The sequence below is a fragment of the Brienomyrus brachyistius genome, chromosome 23, assembly GCF_023856365.1.
Source record: "Brienomyrus brachyistius isolate T26 chromosome 23, BBRACH_0.4, whole genome shotgun sequence".
NCBI classification, from domain to species: Eukaryota; Metazoa; Chordata; class Actinopteri; order Osteoglossiformes; family Mormyridae; genus Brienomyrus; species Brienomyrus brachyistius.
Window position 1 is genome coordinate 11,034,909 of NC_064555.1, and position 22,037 is coordinate 11,056,945.

The following is a 22,037-nucleotide window of genomic DNA, read 5'->3' on the forward strand; positions in this document are numbered from 1 at the left end:
TCTGAAGGCTGGTTCATACTTCCCAAACGCGTACTAGCGGATGTGTCAGCTCGAACGTTTATGACGCGTTTGATGTCACTGTGCACCTCTGCAGATAAACGCCCGCTGCACTCCAAATTTGTGTCCGTGCAGCTATGCACGTGCATCTCTGGATACACTGCACACAGGGACGGATTATGGGTTGTGTGGGCCCCTGGGCAAAACGTTCGCAATTCAGGTTAATATAGAGACACTTTAAGTACTGCATTCACATACATTTGCACACATTTTATTTTAAATAAATAAAGGGCAGAAAGAACAGAATTATTAAAATAGATTATGGCATTCTTAATGTGTCACAATACTAACAATTATGTTACAACAATTATGTCATAATGTATATTACATAAGGCATGCTAAACTACAATACTCACGTTTATCCAACCTCTCACAATGCCATACATCCTGAAATTGCCAATAACTCATTAGCCACATATCACTGATCACGCTGAAGACATTTGGGAGTAAACTAGTCTAATACATTCTGTAAACTGTGCAGAGAATGTGGCTGATATGAAACACCAGAAAAGCTGGTTTCCTGCTACTTAAACACAAAGTACAGTAACTTCATTTTGGTACATGCCACACCCATCCAAGGAGGACAGCAGTCTTCTCGCAATCTCTCAGTCCCCATGATTATCTGCTGTTGCATCTTTGGAGATTCAGGGAAACTGGCTTGGCCAGTGCCTCCTCCTGGTCACTGTCTGCTTTCTGGGAGGGCGGAAACAAAGCTGAGGCTCAGGGAAGACTGTCTGTCATCTAGCTCACATCCATCCATCCATCCATCCATCTTTAAAGGGTCCTATTATGCTTTTCTCGATTTTCCCCTTCCTTTAGTTTGTTATATTGTTGTATGTGCAAGTAAACACTCTTAGTCTTAAGGTCCAAAGTACACACCAAAGGGAGTAACTGTTCTATAATCTGCCTGAAACACCTCAGTGGAATTCCAGCCCTTACTTCCATGACATGTTAGGTCACCTCATAATAAAATCTTTATTGGTCACCTACCTGCAAGCTTGGCACACCTTCATACAACCCACAGCCTGTACAGCAAGTTTTTCAGACAGGGGCGGAATGTATAGGGCAAGCAGACCAATCTGAGCACAGTTAGGCTCATTGAGGGTAGGAGTTACAGCTCCAACAGGGCATTTCAGACAGAGATTTAGACAGAGTGCATAGAGATGTACAGTATGAGAAACATAATGTGTTTTGGAACATTGAGACATGTAAATCTATTCTAGCAGGCCCCCCAAAATAAAATATGAACAAAGAAAAGCATAATAGGGCTCTTTTAACGACAAATAATCCAGTTCCTCAAAGGCCTATTCTGAGAAGCACAGGACATTAAGGTAGGGTGTAACCTTGAGTGAATGTCAGTCCACATATCGAACATCAAGGTCTTAAAGAGAACCAATGAACTTGTGGCCAGAACAGTACACTGAATCACCTTCGAACCCTGGTTCTCACATGGACTCCTAAGCCCTTTTGGAAGGGATTAGTTTTACCTGAGGTTCAGTATATAGTCTGTGAATTGACTGGCTGATTCAGATGGGATAAGAAATGCATGTAATTTCCCAAAATTTCTAGAGATAGTAGAGATAAAACGAATACCATCTGTTCATGTTAACATCAGAGTTAACTCAAATAGAATACAATTACAACAGAATTTTCACTTTTGGTAGACCTACCCACTTAACATACTAATAAACCACAATAAAAAGAGAACTTTTTCATCTCAAGCATACAGTAGCTTACAAATGAGTGTACTCAGCACTCGATTACTTGCTGACTGCTTTATCCTTTTTTCTTCCAGGGTGTGACAGGGTGTTTTTGTAAGGAAATAACCAAATTTTCTTTGATTTCTGTCGTCCTTGAAGTTGCCAATTCCTGACAGTAATGGTCAGCTAGCTAAGTAAGGAGCACAAGTGAAAATTCAAATTCGCTGCCAATAAAAGTGGGGGTGACAGGGGTACAGCAATTACAGAGCAGTCGCAGGTCACCTGCTTGTCAAAAAGTGAAGGATTTACATAGACTCTAATTTGGCCAGCACCCTGCACCCAGGAAGTATCAAACAGAAATTAACTAAGGATTGGAATCAATTCTTCCTTAATGAATGCTGACAGACTATGAGGTGCAATGTACAAGTAAACTAATTATATTTTATAATTATTTCACATTATCTAATTCATTTATGTTGTACATATTGTAGACTTTCTACGATAGATATTTGGAGGGGGGCAGCGCCCCAGCGTCCTACATTAACGAACCTCCACTGGAGTCGCTCCTGAATTTTTACTCTGGAGGCTTGTAATAATTACAGGCATGGCAGATTCGGACTGGATTAAAATTACGGACATCACTGATAATTGCTTCAATTCCATTATACTCCAAGAAAAAGCTAACACTTATTCTTCATTTATTCTTTCATGTTATTCTGTTCCAACCACTTACTGAGAGGGATCCTGAGAAGACAAAGTATTTCAGATGAGATGTATTTTAGGAATGATTCTGCACAAATAATTTAGAGCTCATACTACCATCTCCTCCATAACAAATTCTCACCTGCTCCCAGTATCCCTGAGCTGCCTTCTGGCGTAAAGAATGTAGCTGGTTTAGGCGGTAACATATCAACACCATGTTATAGGACAGCTGTACAGGCAGAAAACAAATGAAAAGACAGGAAGATGTATGAATAAGCAGTCGTATATGAATAGTATCTGAAAGAAACACTAGAAATTTATATATGTGACATTAAAAAGTCTTAAGCAGACAAAGAAAATGACGTGCTCATACAAAACTATGACATTATGTCTGTCAAAGTGTGTCAGCTTTGACAGACTTCTTCTATAGTCACCTCAATATTTACAGTAACTGCCCAATACATGCATGTATTTTTTGACTCAATCACTACCCCACCTCATATGGATAATTAATGCTTCATTGACTATTTAAACTAATTAAAGTTAATGAATACATGTAATAGCTGGGGTGCCTCTGAAGCCATCTTCTTCTAGCCATTCAACTAGATATCAGTAACTTTTTAGAGAACAAAGGATATACTTGTGAGTTTCTGTTGTGCCACTTCTAATTTTCATATGTTCATATGTAGTGTTAAATTGTGTTTTTTGTTCCGAGCACATATTCCCTTATTACTCAGATAAACAGCTTTAAACATTTCCTGTGACTGCCTAAGACAGGGGTGTCAATCTTATCCAGAAAGGGCTGTTACAGTATGTGTGTTGGTTTTTGCTGCAACTCCACAATTAGATAACTAATTGGAGGACTGATTGGCTGAAGAGTCCTCACACCTGGGTGTGAACAGCTGACCTAAAGGTAATTCCAAAAACCTGCATATACACTGATGGATAAAATTGGCCACCTATGGCCGAAGACTTTTCCACAGCATTGTATGTGTCACACTGCATTATACAAAATGTCACTAGATGGCACAATTTTACCTAATCACTGGGCTTCATCCTTGCAGTTAAGTTAATGAAGCAAGTATAAAATAAAAAGCAGCCTCTTTTTCATTCATTTTTTAAATGGTCATATGTGCTGATGGCTATCCTCACCTTCCACTTCCTCTTGGCATTGAATTTCTTGAAGTTCTTCATGTTGATGGAAGAACGTTTTCTTATTTTTTGCTGTGCCCTTGAGAGAGGCTATGGAGTGACAGATGAAAAGTGTAAGAAGAGCAGAAATGGGTATGGTATTGATTTCATTAACCACTGAATTCCTCCTCTAGCTTCTCCTTCCCTACAGCCACCCATGCTCACCTTGATCCAGGGGTGTTGAAGACACTCTTCAGTAGTCATCCTCCCACTGTACAAACACACACTAAAAATTAGTTTCCTTGTAACATTAATAGAAATTTACCTTGGTGTTTGGCAAGTTTTTCTTTACAACAAGACAGATATGCATACAAACATCTTGCATATGCATACACACTCAGTTTCTCTACTACCAGAAGTCTATCCCAGGAAATACAGGGCAGAAGACAGCAGAACAGCTTGGGCAAGATTCCAGTCTGTTACAGGACACACACACTCTCACACATGTTGGTGTACCCATCTAAATGGGGACCTTCGTTCATTTGTATGGGAAAAACCCTAAGCCCAATTATGCCACCCTTAACCCCTACCCAGCCCAAACCTTTTGACATTTTTGATTGCATTCACAGATTTTTGTGAAATTGAGGTCTTCCAAATAGCAACACGAAAAATGTGCCAAAAAGTAAGGAAATTTCAGGTTTTGCCACACATTTTCCTCCCCAAAAGTGATCTGTGCAACACACACGCACACACACATACACACACAAAACAAAATGGGCAATTTAGAGACACTAGTTTACCTAACTGCATGTACTTGGACTGTGAGGGAATCCTACAGTGCACATCACAGACATGAAAACTCCATGCACACAATGTCATTTAGCGCTCGTTTGATCCTCCTGTGTGCCACGCCCCCCTCTCTACCTCCTGTGGAATTCCTGTGTTCCCAGCGGTTCCTCGTCTTGTCAATTACTGTTGTTGCGTATTTAAGTCCGTGTATGTGTGTGTTTGGTAGTCCAGTCATTAACGTCGTAACGGTCTAATGTAGAGCACTCTTTTTTTCCTACTTGTCTTGCCTCAAATAAATCTCCTGTTTACCCCGACCTGTGGGCTCTTGCTCCTGTTTCCCTGCCCCGTGCACCACAGTTCATGACACATAGAAGTGGGGATAGGATTCAAACTCCCCGGTCCGAGGCAACAGTAGTACCCAGTGAGCCGCCAGGTACTAATTAACACAAATGAATTTGTATTCTGAGTATATAATTAGGAACCAATATGCATAATTAGATGGGATAAAGCCTAGAACCAAGTTGTGAGACTGCTCCACAAACTACTCCATCATCCATGATGACTCAGGAAAAAAATGTAATTACCTCTGATCATTCACCAGCAGATTCTTGATAAATTCCTTAGCATTTTCACTGGTGTCTGGAAAATATCTGTCCTCAATTTCATAGTTCATTGTTACAATGTTCTTTAATGTCTCCTCATCTGTATCTCCTTGGAAGGGGGACATACCACTCAGCCTGTCGAAGAGGAAATGCCGTGACAGTGAAGTGAAATACATAGACATTAAAACCCATTTTGTAGCAGGTTACATGATTGAAGAAGAAATAACCAATTCTCCAACCACTGTGGAGTACAAGGTTGCCAAATGACCCAAGTCCCATTGTCAAATTGCAAAGAATTCACAGAACAGCCTTTCCATTAGCATAACCTACATTATTATGGTTCTTATAAAACTAAATTTTTGAAGCAGACTCTAAATTTGTAACATATTTGTAAGTTTTGTTTTTAAAAAAAAGTTCAAAGACCTTTTTTTCCATACTCACAGTATGTAGGTTATAACACCAATACTCCTGTAAACAGATAAATAGTTTCAGTTCAATCCTATGCAGTGCACTGAAAAAATTATTCATCATTTTCCTAGCATTTTTCTACCTCAGAAATTGCAATGTGTTAAACTGCGATAAACTGTAATGCACACAACATACTAACAACATTCACAGGGTTATAGATTAGATTAAAACAAAGTAGAAGCTAAACAAAAGGAGATAAGTCTTTATTGCATATATAATTATAATCTTAAAAAGGGCCAACACAAATTATGCAAAAATACATTGTAACTGCTTTGCTCTTGATTAGTAAAAAGCTGTAATGTACCACACAGACAATATCTGGATTGGGTTATTTCTACAAACTTTGGTAACGGTTATCAATGAAAAAAACTGTAGGAGCCAACAAGAGCTTGTGAGAAACAGCTTAGCCCTTCAGAAAGTCACCATATAGCCTAAAAGTGAGTTCTTCATCTTTTCCCCAACTATGATTCTGCAATATTCCCTTCTTTTAACTCTTTAAATAAGAACATAAGAACATAAGAACTATAAAAACGAGAGGAGGCCATTCGGCCCATCAAGCTCGCTTGGGGAGAACTAAACTAATAGCTCAGAGTCGTTAAAATCTTATCTAGCTCTGATTTAAAGGAACCCAAGGATTCAGCTTGCACTACATTATCAGGAAGGCTATTCCATACTCTGACTACACGCTGTGTAAAGAAGTGCTTCCTTAAATCCAGCTTGAAATGTTCTCCCGCTAATTTCCACCTATGGCCACGAGTTCGTGTATTTAAACTAATGCTGAAGTAACTATTTGGTTGAACAGCATACAAACCTGTTAGAATCTTATATACTTGGATCATGTCCCCCCTCAGTCTCCTTTGCGTGAGACTGAACAGATTTAGCTCAAGTAACCGTTCCTCGTATGACATTCCTCTAAGACCAGGAATCATTTCTGTGGCCCTACGCTGCACCTTTTCTAAGGCCACAATGTCCTTTTTAAGATATGGTGACCAAACCTGCACACAATATTCTAGGTGAGGTCTCACCAAGGAATTGTATAATCTTAGCATTACCTCCCTGGACTTAAACTCCACACACCTGGAGATATACCCCAACATCCTATTGGCCTTTTTTATTGCTTCCCCACACTGGCGAGAATGGGACATGGAAGCATCAACATACACACCAAGGTCTTTCTCATGATCAGCTACCTTTATTTCAGTGACACCCATGAAATACCTGTACTTTATATTTCTGCTCCCTAGATGGAGTACCTTACATTTATCGACGTTAAATTTCATCTGCCAGGTATCGGCCCAGTCACTAATTAAATCAAGATCCCGCTGTAGCTGCTGAGCCGCTAATTCAGTATCTGCTACACCACCCACCTTGGTGTCATCTGCAAATTTCACCAGTTTACTGTATATATTGGTATCCATATCATTTATGTAAATTAGGAACAATAGTGGTCCTAAAATCGAACCCTGCGGTACCCCACTATGAACGCAGGCCCACTGTGACATTGTGCCTCTTATAACTACTCGCTGTTTCCTATCTGTTAACCAGTTATCAATCCAGGTCGCTACGGTACCTAAAATACCTGTCGCTTTGAGTTTAAGTAGGAGCCTCCTGTGGGTGACAACATCAAAAGCCTTTTGGAAATCTAAGTAGATGACATCATAGGCCTTCTTATCATCAACTTCCTGAGTAGCTTCCTCAAAAAACTACCAGGTAATCTACCATTTTCTCTTTGATTATAGCCTCCATAACTTTACCAGTTATACAAGTTAGACTGATTGGCCTATAGTTAGACAAATTACTTCTATCCCCTTTTTTGAAAATGGGCGTTATGAAGGCGTGCTTCCAATCAGAAGGTACCACACCTTCAGATAAGGATTTTTGAAACAGTAAAGTTAAGGGTCGGCAAATAATATCCCTCATCTCTTTTAACACTATAGGTAAGATGCCATCAGGGCCCTGTGATTTATTTATTTTGAGCTTAGCTAGGCTTTGCAAAACATCTGCTTCAGTTATATATATATATTAGCTATAGACGATGCTGGATAGGTAATAACTGGTAAATTACTAAGGTCCTCAACAGTGAATACCCGTGCAAAACTATCATTGAACTCATTTACTATATCAATGTCGTTTACTATTATAAGACCCTTACTATCCTGCAGATTAGTAATTTCAGGTTTTAGAGCTCTTTTAGAGTTAAAATACTGGAAGAAACTTTTAACGTCATCCTTAGCTTCCAATGCAACCATCCTTTCGACATTTCTTTTAGCTCGTCTAATATCATTTTTTAACTCAGCCTGTAGACTTAGATATTTCTGCTTAATTCTGTCATCATCAGTTATTTTCCATTGCTGGAACAAAGCCCTTTTCCTCCTTACTTTATACTTTATTTCCCTAGTAAACCACCTAGGTTGCAATTTCCTAGATTTATTCTTGCTGGAAACAGGTATGAAGTCCTCTTGCACTTGCAATAATGTGCTTTTAAAAAAATTCGCAGGCCTCTTCAACAGTTTTGTTATTTAACTCCATCCAGTTCACAGTTTCTAGTTTTAGTCTCATACACTTAAAGTCAGCCTTCCTAACATTATATATTTTTGATTTGGACTTAGCTCTTCGAACACTAAACTTAACCTCAAATTTGACCATGTTATGATCGCTACTGTCAAGTGGTTCTAAAACGTCTAATTCACCAATCCTGTCCTGGTTATTAGAGAGAACAAGATCAAGAATGGCATCTCCCCTGGTAGGGGTGTTAACAAACTGAGTAAAAAAAACAATCCTGTACTAATTCCACCATCTCCAGTTCATTTTCTGAAGAGCCAGTGACAATGTCCCACTGCATTCCTGGTAGATTAAAATCACCCATAACTACCACATCATTTTTATTGCTCATAGTCCTAATATCACTGTATAACAATCTGCTTTCCTCAACAGCTATATTAGGTGTTCTGTAACAAACACCGACAATTAGGCTATTTGAGTTTTTAGTATCTAATTTTACCCATATTGCTTCCGTAGTTTTATTTATATCAGTAAGTTCCCTTGCCTGCAAGTTTTCCTTTACATATACTGCAACACCACCTCCCTTTTTTCCTATACGATCCTTACGGAACAAAGTGGAACCATCCATATTATATTCTTGTCCATCCTTTTCACTCAACCACGTTTCAGTTATTCCTATAATATCATAAGAGTCCGATGAGATAAAAGCCTCTAAATCATGAATTTTATTCCTAATACTCCTGGCGTTTAAATACAGACAACAAAGGGTAGCCCTATTACGGTGCCCACTTACAATATGATTATTTGTGGCTTTCTGTGATAGAAAGCCTGTTGTATCCTCTATATATTTAACCCGAAAAGCTCTAAACCAAAGGTTTGCATATGCAAAGAGGAAATTTCCAGCGGCAGAAATGACCTTGAAAGACATTTACTTTCCAAATACAACAAATGTGGCTTACAAGCTATTATCTACCAAATCCAAACCATTTCTGCTTATCTGAAATTATAATGCAAGTAGGCTACTTTATTGTTATATGAACTGCAACTGTATTTTGTTGATGATATAAATAATAAATTCTCATAAAATTAACATGGAAGTTTATCACTGATGTGAACACAATGACATGATTCAGAACCCACAGTCTGTGTGCTTGTGTCCATAAACGACTTGCAAAATTTAAAAACCTTTATTCAAGATCTGGGCTTGACTGAACAAAACACCTGCAGCAGTTTGATAAACGGCCACTACACCTTCTATGGGGTCAATAACCCAAGCAAAGTATCAGGTTTATATATATATATATATATAAACACACATATACATATACATATATATATAAATATATATACATACATACAGATACATATACATATATATATATGGTTTGCAATATATACACACACACACACACACACCTAATTCAACAAACCTACACATCACTGGGAGTTGATATTTTTCAATGTCTATTTAGGTGTCTTATGTGAATTTCAATCTTGATGTCATTATACAATATCCCACTAAGTAAATGCTGGAGAAGGAATGTGCAGCCTCAGCAAGATAAACACATATGACAAATTTGGACAATAGGACATTTCTGCAGCAAGAGTTTTATGGACAGGGAGACATAGCAACTTACCACATGTCTGTTGCTGAACTCAAGGGCTCATAGCGAATCACCTCTGGTGCTGAAGGAAGAGAGACAAGATGTGTGGAGGCCAAAGGAATAATGCAGGTAAACAAAATAGCATCTAAAGGCAGACTTTATAGAACCTGTAGATGAGTTCACATATAATAAGTAAATGTCAGGAGCTGACTGCACAAAACACCCTAAGTTAAGATTTTCTAGTCCGAGTTAAGGTTTCCTTAAAATAAACTCCGTTGCACAAAACACCCTTAAGTCTTCTCCTTAAGATTTTCTTAAAATGTCACTTAAGCATTTAAGTTATTTCCACTTATCCTGGTCTTGTACTCAAGGAATCTCTTAACAGCAGCACAAAAGACCAAAGTCAGGAAAAAGACTGTATCTTAACTGCAACATGGCTGAGCTTATAGTGATAAATGAAGCAAATGAACACATGCTGAGAAGAGTGTCCTGTGACTGGGAGTACCCAATGAATATGATTAATGATATTTTAATGTTTTGAGGTAAAAATGTAATAATTCTATGGGTAGTTTTCCCAGCCCAGGGATTCCCAGAGTCTGGGGTTGCGGGATGATATTTCATACGTGAAAAAAAAATCCCATTTTAACTGAAACTGCAACTGGTCGATCACAATGAATCTACAAAGGGCTCCTCGATCGGCAGAATATATGGAACTTGGTAGCTCATACTATAATAAAGGTTGGTGACCACTAATACAAACATAGCAGGAGTCTCGATTCTCTGGCATTGTTGTTATGTGGTCATGGAATGAAAAGTTTGGGGACTCACTGGTGGATTTAGGTATGGGCAATGGGGTGGCATGGGGTGCCCACACAAGAAAAGACAATCAATCAGAATGGTGACATTTGCACATCAGTTTCCTATCACTCCTTTGCACATCACATCAATGATGATACAATGATGACCCACTGTGTAGGTCAATTAACCTTGTCAGAGTGGGTGCCCTGATTCTAGTTTGTGAGCTAGACAGGCTACCACTGAGAAGTACGAGATGTTGGGGGGTGGGCTGACCAAATCAGGAGCCGGGAAATCTATCAAGTAGCACACCTTTAACTCTGTACAGTACTAATATAATTAGTAAAATCAGTCAAACTACAAAATGCTACCAAATAAACCACAATTTATTCATAATACTGTATATAGTTTCATTGACATATTGTTGCATTTTTTTTCTAGTTTTTGGGCACACTATTATTGTTGCTGGGGGTTGGGGGGACCTGAAGGGGGTGTTCACCCAGGGCGCCATGCAAGCTAGAACCACCACTGTCCAATGTCCTACCAGACGCAAGCCTTCATTTCATGTAGAATGAACCCAGAAAACAGCTGAAGCCCTAATCTCCTAATAATGTAGGCAATTATGAGAATACAGCAGTACATTGTATTACGACTTTGTACACGTTTCCTTCCTGCCTCAACATGACCACTGAAACACTGTCAGTTTTCCAAATTTAAAATTGTTCCAAAACATAGCTGCTAATATAAACCCCTAATATATATGATAGATAGATAGATAGATAGATAGACAGACAGACAGACAAACAGAGACGAATAGACAGACAGACAGATAGATAGATACTTTATTAATTATTAAGGACATTTAGAAATACTCAATACTCAATAAAAATAGTCAATACTACTATTCACCAGAACAGCAAGGGCTCAGAATCCAGAATGTAATACACTCAGAGAGGTCAATAGCTGACACTAATGCACCATGCAGAGTCAGTAATACTTACCAATGTACTGAGGTGTACCACAACTGCTCCTGTACCCCACTCCTGGTGTAAGGTACTGAGCAAGCCCAAAATCGATTATCTTGATTTGGGGGAAAGGTACCTTTTTGTCTGATAACATGATGTTTTCAGGCTGAATATGCATAAAACCAAAATGGGTGATAAATTATATACAATTTGAAAATACAGCATACACTGTGAATCTTTTTTGGTTGTGTCAATTAATTTAAGCCACTAGTGAATCAAACTTCTGGGAATTAGTTTTTGAGTCTGTTCTGTTAGGTGTTTGATGTGTTACTTTAGTGGAATGAATAACCAGGGAAATCAACATTTCCAATGGAATAAGCTCAACCCTGCTGACAGCAAACACAAACACAATGCCTGAATAAAGTCAGTGTATACAGTGCGTCAGGCACAAGGTAGTACTTTGACGCAAAGCTCCACTCCCTAGGGCTTGGTGACTACAGGGCACTTGAGTGAAAAGACAGGAAAGAATGCCAAGGAATGAACAACGTTGCTGAATGTAACTGAGGGGACAGTGTCATGTCACATAGATTACAGTGTAGAATGTAACTGAGTGGACAGTGCCATGTCACGTAGATTACCATGTAACTGAGATGACGGTGTCATGTTGCATAGATTATAGCATAGCATGTAACTAAGATGACAGTGTCATGTTGCATAGATTATAGTGTAGAATGTAACTGAAGGGAGACTGCATATATAACATTGTTGAATGAACTTTAAGTGAAAGTGCCATGTCACATAAATCAGAGTGCAGAATGTGTAGAATGAGCATGATGACAGTAACTATAAATTAATTTTAGACTAGAGTGAACAATATATCTGAGCTGAAGTACTACCTTGAGATCAAAGTGCACGATCTGCTTGCTGTGCATGTACTTGACTCCCTGTAGGATTTGCTTGATGAATACGATGGCCTCACTTTCCAAAAGATGCTCCTTCTCAGCTATAAAGTCAAATAGCTCTCCCCCAGTAATTCTGCAGAGAGGAAGAGCAGAGCAGATGAGGATAAGAAAACGGTCTTCACTGTGTATAAGGTGAATTGTTCCTCAATTTCAGATGGATGCTGTAGCAGCATGTCATTCAGACTGACTTCCTGCATGTTTTCACTTGGTCTTTTACAAAGCTTCTACACAGTCTAAATAAGACCAGCCAAAGATTAACACTCATGGTTAAATGGTTGATTTGCTGCAAGCTTCAGCAAGTTAAAAATAAAACTTGTACCTTTAACAAATTATTTATTGACAAGGTGCAACTGATTCCTGTAACAGGTTGGCACAAAACTGCTTCTTGTATCATTCCTACAAGCTGAACCACACTGACAGGTAATTTATTTTTGCCCAGTTATTACAATTAGTTTTCAGTCTGTGCCTACTCCATGATGACAATACCACAAACTACAGGAATTGTTTAAATAGCAAGCTAGAAGTGTTCAATTAATCTGTAACACATAATGAGGGCCTACTCCAGCATGTGTACAGAAGCTGAGGACATTCATTAAAACTCAGCATAGGTCCAGGCAGCTACAATGGGATTCCATGTCCCTTCCACTTCCCCTAAGCTCATGCTTTACTCACAGCTCCATGATGAGCACCAGCTCTCCTGCTCCCTCAAACACATCCCACAAGGCCATGATATTCTCATGCTGCAGGGCCTGTAGAATTCCCACTTCCTCTTCCACCCTCCTCCTGTCCAGCCCTGGGCCACTGTCATTTTTCACCTTCAGAAATTTTCCCGCCCAGTGAGTCCCAGAGGACCGGTCTCGCACATCCCGAACCTGCCCAAAGTTTCCACTGTCACAACACAAAAACAGAGTGCAATAAAGAGATGATCAATGAAGCAGTGACTGAACAGTAACAATGAGAAATTGCAATGGATGCTATGATCATTTGCTCACCTGCCAATCACTTTACCAATTTCATAGAAATCTTCCACATTCTCCAGTCTGAAGACCGACATGCTGATCTTTTGTTCTTAGTGTCCTCCTTACTTTATGATCATTCACTGTCCTCCCATGCTACACCAGTGTGCTTCCATGCCTGAAAATCAGCACCAGAATCTGAGCAATTACATTAAAATCACTACATTATACAAAATTCTACATAAAGCAACATTTTGGTTATTGAGTAATATAAGTTGACAGCTTATATAACAGGATATTTTACTGCACATACAAAATGATGGTATGATTAAGAAACAGGCTAAAGAAAAGCTGTTAAATAATGATTCAATAAATCATATCTAAGACCTCAAAGGGAAAAATGGGAAAATGCTCCAGCACTGAGGCTACCCTTGCTCTCAGAAACAATCCTCTTCCAAGCTACAACAGATCTGTAAGACAACAGCTTCAGAAGTCCTTATTTCAGCTTGCTCTGTACCCAGCATACTCGGTTCACCTATTTCCGGTGAACACACAGAGTAACAAATGTATGATCCCTTAAAGTGCATAATAATCTGCTCTAAATTCCCCTTCACTGATCACCTGAACACAGGGTTTTTAGAAGTAATAATCCATAGATCTTCCAATCATCCAAAAGTTATAAAAGAGCCTGGAACCCATCCCGGAAAATATATGACACAGGGAAGGGGAACACCCTGGGCGGCATATGGAGGAACACACAATGTATGAGCAATTTAGACACATTGCTGACTTAGGGAGAAGCCCAGAGTACCTAGAGGAAACCCATCACAAAATTGGGAAAACATGTAAACTTCACTTACACTGAATAGGGCCAGGATTAAAAACCCTGGGGATTAGAACGAAGAGCTAGAACTTTTTGGTGGTGTGTTAGCACAGCAAATACTGTCTCCAAGGTTTTGAATTTGAATTCAGCTATGGCAATCCATGTATAGAGTTTGCATGTATATTTTCTCAAATACACCAGTTTCCTCCATAAGTCCAAAATGTATATATTTATGTTAAATGGAATAGTAAATTTCTTTTAATATGTGGGCATTTATCCTATTTGGGCCCTATGTACCAGAAGTAGCACAGCAATGGTCGCAATTTGACAAGTGCTTAAAAATGAAAGCCAAGAGCATAGAAGAGTGTTTGATGTTGATCGTACAACTTAATAATTTTAATTCAAATGTCTATTTATTAGGGAGGGACAAATGAAGAAAAAATAAATATTGGAGGATACAACTTCCATCTCCCATATCCTGTGTCCCTATACCAATCCTATCCGCAAAGAGCCGGTGTGTATGCATGTTCTTGGGGTAACCTTTAGGTCATATGTTCAAAGCCAGGTGTGAGGACACCTTAGCCAATCAGTCCGCTAATTAGTAATCTAATTAGAGAGTTGTAGCGAAAACCCGCATACACACCGTCGCTTTGCGGATAACATTGCCCACCCCTGCCCTATACAAAGCTCTCAAACCTGTATTAAATAGTAATTTACAAATTTCCTTATTTCCACCCTTTACCTGGCTGGTTTCTGGTTATCCCCAAAGTCCCCTGCTTCAACTTATTATTGTGTACTGCTATCTTAGAAAGTTTGAACCTGAAAGCAACCAGCCATTTAGCCTTCTGTCAGCAGAACCAAGATAAAACCAGGATTTAAAAATACAGATTTGTTTGAAAATATAGTGCAGTCTCTTTTTTCCACGGCTGTATATCATAGACTGCTTAACTATACGTTCCTAAACAGGTTTTTCCTAGGTCCACCAACATTCCAATGGCAGTAAAAATGAAGAGAAGCTGTAGTATGTAGACTAATAATCACCTGCAGATACTGAAACTATTTTATCGCTTTATTGAGTATGTAAGCCGTACCCATCATCCAAAGCATGCGCTAAATCTGGGTAAATGACCATTTCATATTTTCACAGATTCTTCTTGAGTATATAATTTATTAACTAGTTTTGCTTCTTTAATTTCACTAATATTTTTGCAGTTTATAAATTTGACGATAAATGGACAGTGAACCAAGCACGGATGTCCCAAAACTAGTATTGTAAAATAATACATATACGATGTCGCAAATAATGTGACGATGTCGCATTTTGAAATGGCTTTCTATCGATTTTTTTCTTCCCTGTCGGAACCTCTGAGTTAAAACATAGTAAACTGCCTGGTTCACATTTACATAAATTACAAATATATAATTAACTGCAACCACCATAGAACAGAAAACTGAACATAATTTTTCCTTTTGAAGTTGCTTAATGGATACTAGTTAATCATATTTTAAAATAAAAGTATGAAACAACTAGACTGGATGGAAATAACGAAAGAACTCACCTTTGAAAATACGAGTGTGGGAGGTAATTTAAAATTAATCCGTCGTATAAAAAAAAATCGTTTTCCTAGTATGTACAAGTGCCACCTGCGAACTACTCTTTCAGGCGCAGCGACAAGGAGTTAAGTGCGCACCTTTAAAATAAACTCCGCCCGTTTCCTGTAGAATTTGCCTGGTATGTCATTTGTTCTAAGTTACATTCCTTTCAGTTACATATCAGCAAATAATAGTAACCACATAGCAACGTGACACAGCAACCACTTACAGACTGAACGTTAAACCTGGAAGTCGATGAAAAGCAAATGTTCCCATATAAGGTAATGTAGGCATGTTTCTGTGTCACTCCGACTTTACGTGTTACTTCCACATACTTCACTGGACATGACGCTGATTAACCTGAATCATGAGAGGAACGGAGATTTACTTTTAACTAGATCTTACGTCTAAAGAAATACATTACACCGGAGCGCGCGCGCACACACACATGCCTGAATACAGGCTGTAAATTAATAATAAATATTTACAAATCCAAATAAAAACAATAAATTGTTATATTATATAATTATTATTATATAAATCGTATTATGGATTACAGGCATTACAGATAAACACTAAGTCATTGTATCTATTCTAACTTTATTGTAGAAGTGTGTAAGAGTTATGTTACTATGACACCTGACATGTGCTTTTGTGGTCAATTTGACTCCAGGGTAAGCGTGAGAATTAAGACAGGAAAGTGTATTATACATACAACGTAACTTTCAAAAGTCTTAAATTTTCCCAACTTTAGGATAACTACGCAGCTCCTGGCATAACGATAAACGTTTTACTACAGTCCTCTAAGCTTTACTGCAGTAGTCCCCCATATCCCCATATCTGCGGCTGATACAATCCGCGGAGGTGCTGTAACTTAATTTTCAACGAAACCAATCATATGTTAGGGTTGATTTATAAGAGGCCCACTGAATTTGATAGACGACTTCAGATTATTTTAATGGATGCTTGTATCATTTAAATGTATTTTGAATAATCGTTTAAACTATCCATCCATTTTCCAAACCGCTTATCCTATTGGGTCGCGGGGAGTCCGGAGCCTATCCCGGAATCAATGGGCACGAGGCAGGGAACAACCCAGGATGGGGGGCCAGCCCATCGCAGGGCACACTCACACACGCACACCTACGGGCAATTCAGCAACTCCAATTAGCCTCAGCATGTTTTTGGACTGTGGGGGGAAACCGGAGTTACCCGGAGGAAACCCCACGACGACACGGGGAGAACATGCAAACTCCGCACACATGTGACCCAGGCGGAGACTCGATCCCAGAGGTGTGAGGCGACAGTGCTAACCACTGCACCACCATGCCGCCCCCTCGTTTAAACTAAATTAATTTATTTAATGTAAATGAGATTTATAAAAAATCACTTAATTAAAAATGTTAAAAGACCATTTAAATAGCATTCATATATTTTATATTGTCACAAAAAATCCTCCACACCACACAGTCCTAGTCCAATAGCGCAAAAGATACGAGGTCGAGCACCCTCGCGATATCTTTAGCGATACAGTTGGTGTGTAGAATTAGGTAGAAAAATAGCTCCTACATAAAACTATCCACTATAAAGTCAGTGGATTATCTTGAGTAACTGGGTAATGATAGCTGCTCAATTTTTCAAATTTATTTTTCTGGCGCTTTAATTACCACAGAAGAAATGCAAAAACTAGACAAAACCACCTAGACGGACATATGTTTTATAGGGGCTTTAGTACTATCTTCTTTTAGTTTTGGGGTGAACTGCCCCTCTAGTCTGATTTTTCATTTCAAAAAGCACCAGCAGGTCTACTAAACCCATTTTCAAATTATTTTCACTTTCTCACAAGTCACATGGAATTCCAAAAATAGGAAGATTCTATTGTAAATACACCAAACAAATGAATTATCTGCATCCCATACAGAAGTCATATAGACAATATATACTGGAATTTCTTACCTTTGTATTAGTTTGATATCCAATACTTCAGAGCAGCAAACTTTGGTCAGCAGGCTAGCCTGAGATTTTCAATTTGAGACAAGTCTACACACGCATTTAGATGTAAGAGTTTTATTACTTTGTAAAGTCTGTAGGGTTTGCCAACTACCAACACTTGATATAGCTAATTAAGTTCATAACAGATTTGCTGTAAGATTCATTTCAGTCAGAAAGCATGAGTGTCATGCCAGATGAGTGAGTGTTGGCAATCCTGGTTCTTCTTTACAGCACATCGATTTATACCTCGATAGGTGCTTATGAGTGTGTACGTTAACTTTAAAAGTAAACCATGATCTGGTAAATGGAATGGAAGCATGTCAGTATAGAGAATAGTAAGCAGCAGGCAGTGTAGCCAGCTTGGTAGCTAACTAGGGTGGTGACAATTGTCAAATGATGGCCTGATTGGCAAATGTCAGATTACACATCCTAAAATAGCTAGCTGGCATTGGAATAAGCAATGCAATTTAACATAAGCAGGGCTGGAAATTCAGTTTGCCTGCTGGCAAGTTCAACTGCATGGATGACTACAATGAAGTAACCAGCATTAGACTCCATGTCTGGAGTAAATTAGTAGAGATATTGGCAAAGTAGATGGAAAATGAAACTTGGAGGGGAGGGAGGGGGGGACATCCAACCTCACTGACTGAACCTCACTCCCATTAGGCGACTGAAAAGGTAGCAATGTAACGCTTGTCAGAGCAGCCCCGCTACTTGACTGAACAGAGAGCTTTGCTATAAAAAAAAAAGCTTGATAGTAGCAATGCTACGACCGTAGTACCGGAAACATTGAGAAAAAAAATCATTTTGCAGCAATGCTACTGCCTAAAATGAGATGTTACTTTAAGCAACCACACAAGCCAATTTGTAAAAACTCCTTTATTCCCAAAAGCTGACAAGTCACTGGGGCACATTGACCATTTACCAAAATCGACACAGCCCTATATGATTTCAGAACACAATTCATTCCAGATTAAGACATAATGTATCAAGAGGTAGTGAGCCAAAGCACCCAGCAGTCTTACTTCAGGATGACTCGCTTTCTCCAGTGCGCCCCCCCTCCCCCATCATCTTTTAAACCCCAATATGGGTATTTTACTCCTGTGCCTCCATAGTTGCTTCCTTTCTTGTACCTCCCAAAACTACCCATAAGCCCAATTTAAACCCTTCTACCAACATCATTCCCCACCCTACAGCCATTTAGTTCCTCTTGGTCTTGGGAGAGTCATATTTCCTCTTGCTGGAGTACCAGAGGAGAAGGGGGATGCCAATGGATGGCAAGGTCATGACACCAAAAGCAGCCCAGTCCAGCTGAGGGGAAAAAGGATGCAAGTAGAGAATAAGCATATAAAGTTGCCATTTAGCCAATGAAACACCTGTTACAAGGCCAGTACAGAATACTGAAAGATCCCAAAGCCAAAAAGACAGAAGCACTGGCTGAGTGTTCCAGTCAAAATCAGTTCAGCATTGACTATTGTCAGGCCATAGGATGTGTGATTTAGTTTGCTCAAAAACATGCCCTAAATGTTCAGATGCCCTAGACTGTTCATTTCCCATCTAAACAATTGCACTACCCTTAGTTTTGTTCCTTTAAAAGGAAATGCAACTTACATAATGAGGAGAGAAGCGCCTGTCAAATTCCCTCTGGGCCAAAATACCACCCTGTCCAGGGGCACTTGTATACCCAACCTGTGACAAGGGTGAAGACAGTCAGAGAACAAGGCTACAAGCACACAACACTATTCAAAGTGACGACACACCTTGAAATATTGCTCTTTTTGGCAGATCTGAATAAGTTGGTCCCTTACCACAACTTGCCCCCCTTCCTGGGCCACGTAGCTGACAGAAGCAGAAGTGAAGTTGAAGTACCCAGCCTTGAGGGGGCGCAATACCACTGTATGGGATACATTGCTGGCTCTGAGGGGGGGGCATTAAGGAGCAGAAGCAAAGTATGAGAAAATGACAAGTCAGGAATTCCAAGGAATTCGAAGGCTGATGCCTTATCCAGAGCCAAGTGAAACCATTTTCCTTCCTCTCCCTCTATCCCTTCGTTTACCTAGGGGCCCAGGATCCAGGGAGCGGATGGACTGGTAATGGGATGACTTCAGGCTTCAAGTTTTTTTTCTCCTCCCTTTGTTGTTTGAGACTGAGTCAGTCTCTTTTAGGCAGTGGTTCTCAAAGCTGGTCCTCGGGCCCCACTGTCCTGCTTGTTTTCCTGCTATCTCTGCCCCACACACAAGTTCTGGCTGTCTTTCAGCTTCCGATTGACTGAACTCACCTGATCCAGGTAATCAGCAGTATGTAGGGCAGGGATAGCTGAGAAACAAGCAGGGCAGTGGGGCCTGAGGACCGAGTTTGAGAACCACTACTTTTCAGGAAGGAGGTGTTACATCCCTCTGTGCCCCCATCAGCCCAGCAGTGGCAGCGCCGTGGTTGTGGGTGGGGAGGTGTCAGTATTTGCCACATTATGAAGGGAATTCTTTTCACCTGCCAACAGGTGAAGTAGGGGATAAGTGTGGCTGTTTCTCTCTCTCCTCGCTTATTTTTCCCCCATGCTGAGCTACACCCACGTGCACATCCAGCTCCCACATCTTTTCCTCTCCCCCCTCCCCCATTTACAATAAAACTTAACAGATTTCAGTTGTTTGGGTTTGTCTCGTTTATGTTACGGCCCGAGCCAGGTCGTAACATTTATCACTAATGTGGGCTGTCTTATAAGTGGGGATTTTAGTATCTAGTGTCCAGATGCAAACTAATGTCAGTTACAATAATACGATTAAGCATGTGTCCCAATATTTCACATTATCTCACCGTGGGCATCAATTTAGTTGCATGAGGTGCATCATTACCTCCTCAATTCTCAACAAACTAAGTGTTTCTACAACAAGCACAATGAGACCATTTTCAAAGGCTGCTTAAAGTGACAGCACATACTCCCCACTTCAAATGCACAGATTAAGGATACGGTGCAATCCGGTCCCATTTGACATTTAGCATTCCAGACACAATGCCAAAGTCCTCCGGTGGAAAGGAATCGTCAGACAGCTCCACCTCTAGGGCAGCACTGTAAGAAGAGCAACAAAACAGCTGATGTTGAGTTTGGGTTTTATGGCAAACATGATCATATTGGTCACTATAAAGGTAACTAAGTTTCCATACTGTTTCATCTCTACTGTAGGTACACCTCTGCTCCATGACAAGTCAATTTATCTGATACGTAAAGACAGGTAATCATCAATGTATCAGCAGAGCATATCAGTATTAGCATTAGTTTTAGCAAGGCTCTATGCTGCACTGAACACTACAAGATCTTGATGGAGTACAGAATGATGTGGGTAAGGTCAACTGTGAAAAAAGAGGCTCTAATCAGCAGACCTGGTGCCGACATTGTAGATGTTGTACTGCAATGTTAGGTCCCGGCCCTCTACTGCATATCGGTTCAGTAGAGACTTGGAAGCCAAGAGCCGAGCCCCCTCCTCTCCTGTCACCAACCCCAGTGCAACCAACAGAACAAATGCACTTAGTGTCCCCATCTGGATGGCAGGAGAAAAAGCAGCATTTTTAAAAAAAAAAAAAAAAAAAAAAAGCACACTATCAATCAGGAAGCTTATAAGGGATCATCATATTCACTTAAAATGCAATAAGGAATTCTTCATGGTATGGGACTGCTCCAGCTCTTGCCAGGCATTTAATTTTAAAATTATAGATGCACTGATTTGGGGGAAACGTGAGGATTACAGTGATAATGAATACGACCAAACAAGCGGCTATCGCGGTACATTTACAGTTATAGTCTAAAAATGAAGGTGAAAACTTCAAGTTGTGAGATGCAACTTCCCATCAAAAGCCAACGCTTACGTGTCCGCAAAAAGAAAGTGAGCTTCAATTACTAGCTACAATGAAGCGGTAATCTTGATTTTAGAAAACAATTAAAACAATTAAACACCACAATACGTAGAATTGACAACAAAATGAAAAATAAGCGAACAATGTAGAGAATGCCTGATATTGTTCAACGAAAATATTTCAAACCCGGCTAACGCTTACGTGTACTAAGAGACCAGCGACCAACCGTCTGGCAATCAACTAGAACCTTCGGATAACAATGAATGTTAGTGAGTATCGAAACCAGTTAAAAAATATTTTATCAAACGCCCCAATGAATTCACATTATTCTCAACCTAACTGCAGAAAACACGACAATAAAAAAAGAAATACCTACTTACCTTGCTAGGATACAGTGCCTGCCGCAGACGGTAAGCTCCTCAGTACGCACGCTCAGTACCTTTCAACTCTAGGTGACATCATTGGAAATGGGCAGTGGCCTCGGTCACGTGTACATTATCATTTAAAACCGTTTACTTTTTAAAAATGTTAATCACACCATATTTTTTGC

General features: G+C 39.6%; 2 protein-coding genes across 2 annotated transcripts; both read right to left on the reverse strand.

Annotated features, from left to right (window-relative positions):
- Nucleotides 1-252: 252 nt before the first annotated feature.
- Nucleotides 253-16,069, reverse strand: LOC125718967 (death-associated protein kinase 2-like). The gene is made up of 12 exons (XM_048993319.1): nucleotides 15,616-16,069; nucleotides 13,270-13,411; nucleotides 12,950-13,165; nucleotides 12,212-12,350; nucleotides 11,352-11,481; nucleotides 9,589-9,637; nucleotides 5,423-5,449; nucleotides 4,964-5,116; nucleotides 3,816-3,861; nucleotides 3,612-3,701; nucleotides 2,602-2,688; nucleotides 253-750 (listed from the first exon to the last, which is right to left on the reverse strand). Exons 2-12 carry the CDS (start codon nucleotides 13,329-13,331, stop codon nucleotides 676-678), a joined length of 1,074 nt encoding a protein of 357 aa, XP_048849276.1. The 5' UTR covers nucleotides 13,332-13,411; nucleotides 15,616-16,069; the 3' UTR covers nucleotides 253-675.
- A 2,436-nt stretch (nucleotides 16,070-18,505) lies between these two features.
- Nucleotides 18,506-21,994, reverse strand: LOC125718983 (translocon-associated protein subunit beta). The gene is made up of 6 exons (XM_048993348.1): nucleotides 21,868-21,994; nucleotides 21,017-21,174; nucleotides 20,607-20,705; nucleotides 19,450-19,558; nucleotides 19,253-19,330; nucleotides 18,506-18,952 (listed from the first exon to the last, which is right to left on the reverse strand). The coding sequence occupies exons 2-6, from the start codon at nucleotides 21,172-21,174 to the stop codon at nucleotides 18,842-18,844; spliced, it is 555 nt and encodes a 184-aa protein (XP_048849305.1). The 5' UTR covers nucleotides 21,868-21,994; the 3' UTR covers nucleotides 18,506-18,841.
- Between the last annotated feature and the right edge of the window lie 43 nt (nucleotides 21,995-22,037).

Bases quoted from the DNA above. Each gene is read 5' to 3' on its own strand.
- LOC125718967 (XM_048993319.1), bottom strand. From the start codon at position 13,331: ATGTCGGTCTTCAGACTGGAGAATGTGGAAGATTTCTATGAAATTGGT. The intron at 12,351-12,949 runs GTGAGTAAAGCA...TCCTCTCTGCAG, and splicing joins CTGGTGCTCATCATGGAGCT to AATTACTGGGGGAGAGCTAT. The intron at 11,482-12,211 runs GTAGTACTTCAG...ATGCATATTCAG, and splicing joins TCGTGCACTTTGATCTCAAG to CCTGAAAACATCATGTTATC.
- LOC125718983 (XM_048993348.1), bottom strand. From the start codon at position 21,174: ATGGGGACACTAAGTGCATTTGTTCTGTTGGTTGCACTGGGGTTGGTG. The intron at 20,706-21,016 runs GTCTGCTGATTA...CTCTTCTTACAG, and splicing joins ATCTACAATGTCGGCACCAG to TGCTGCCCTAGAGGTGGAGC. The intron at 18,953-19,252 runs GTAAGTTGCATT...TTTTCCCCTCAG, and splicing joins GGCGCTTCTCTCCTCATTAT to CTGGACTGGGCTGCTTTTGG.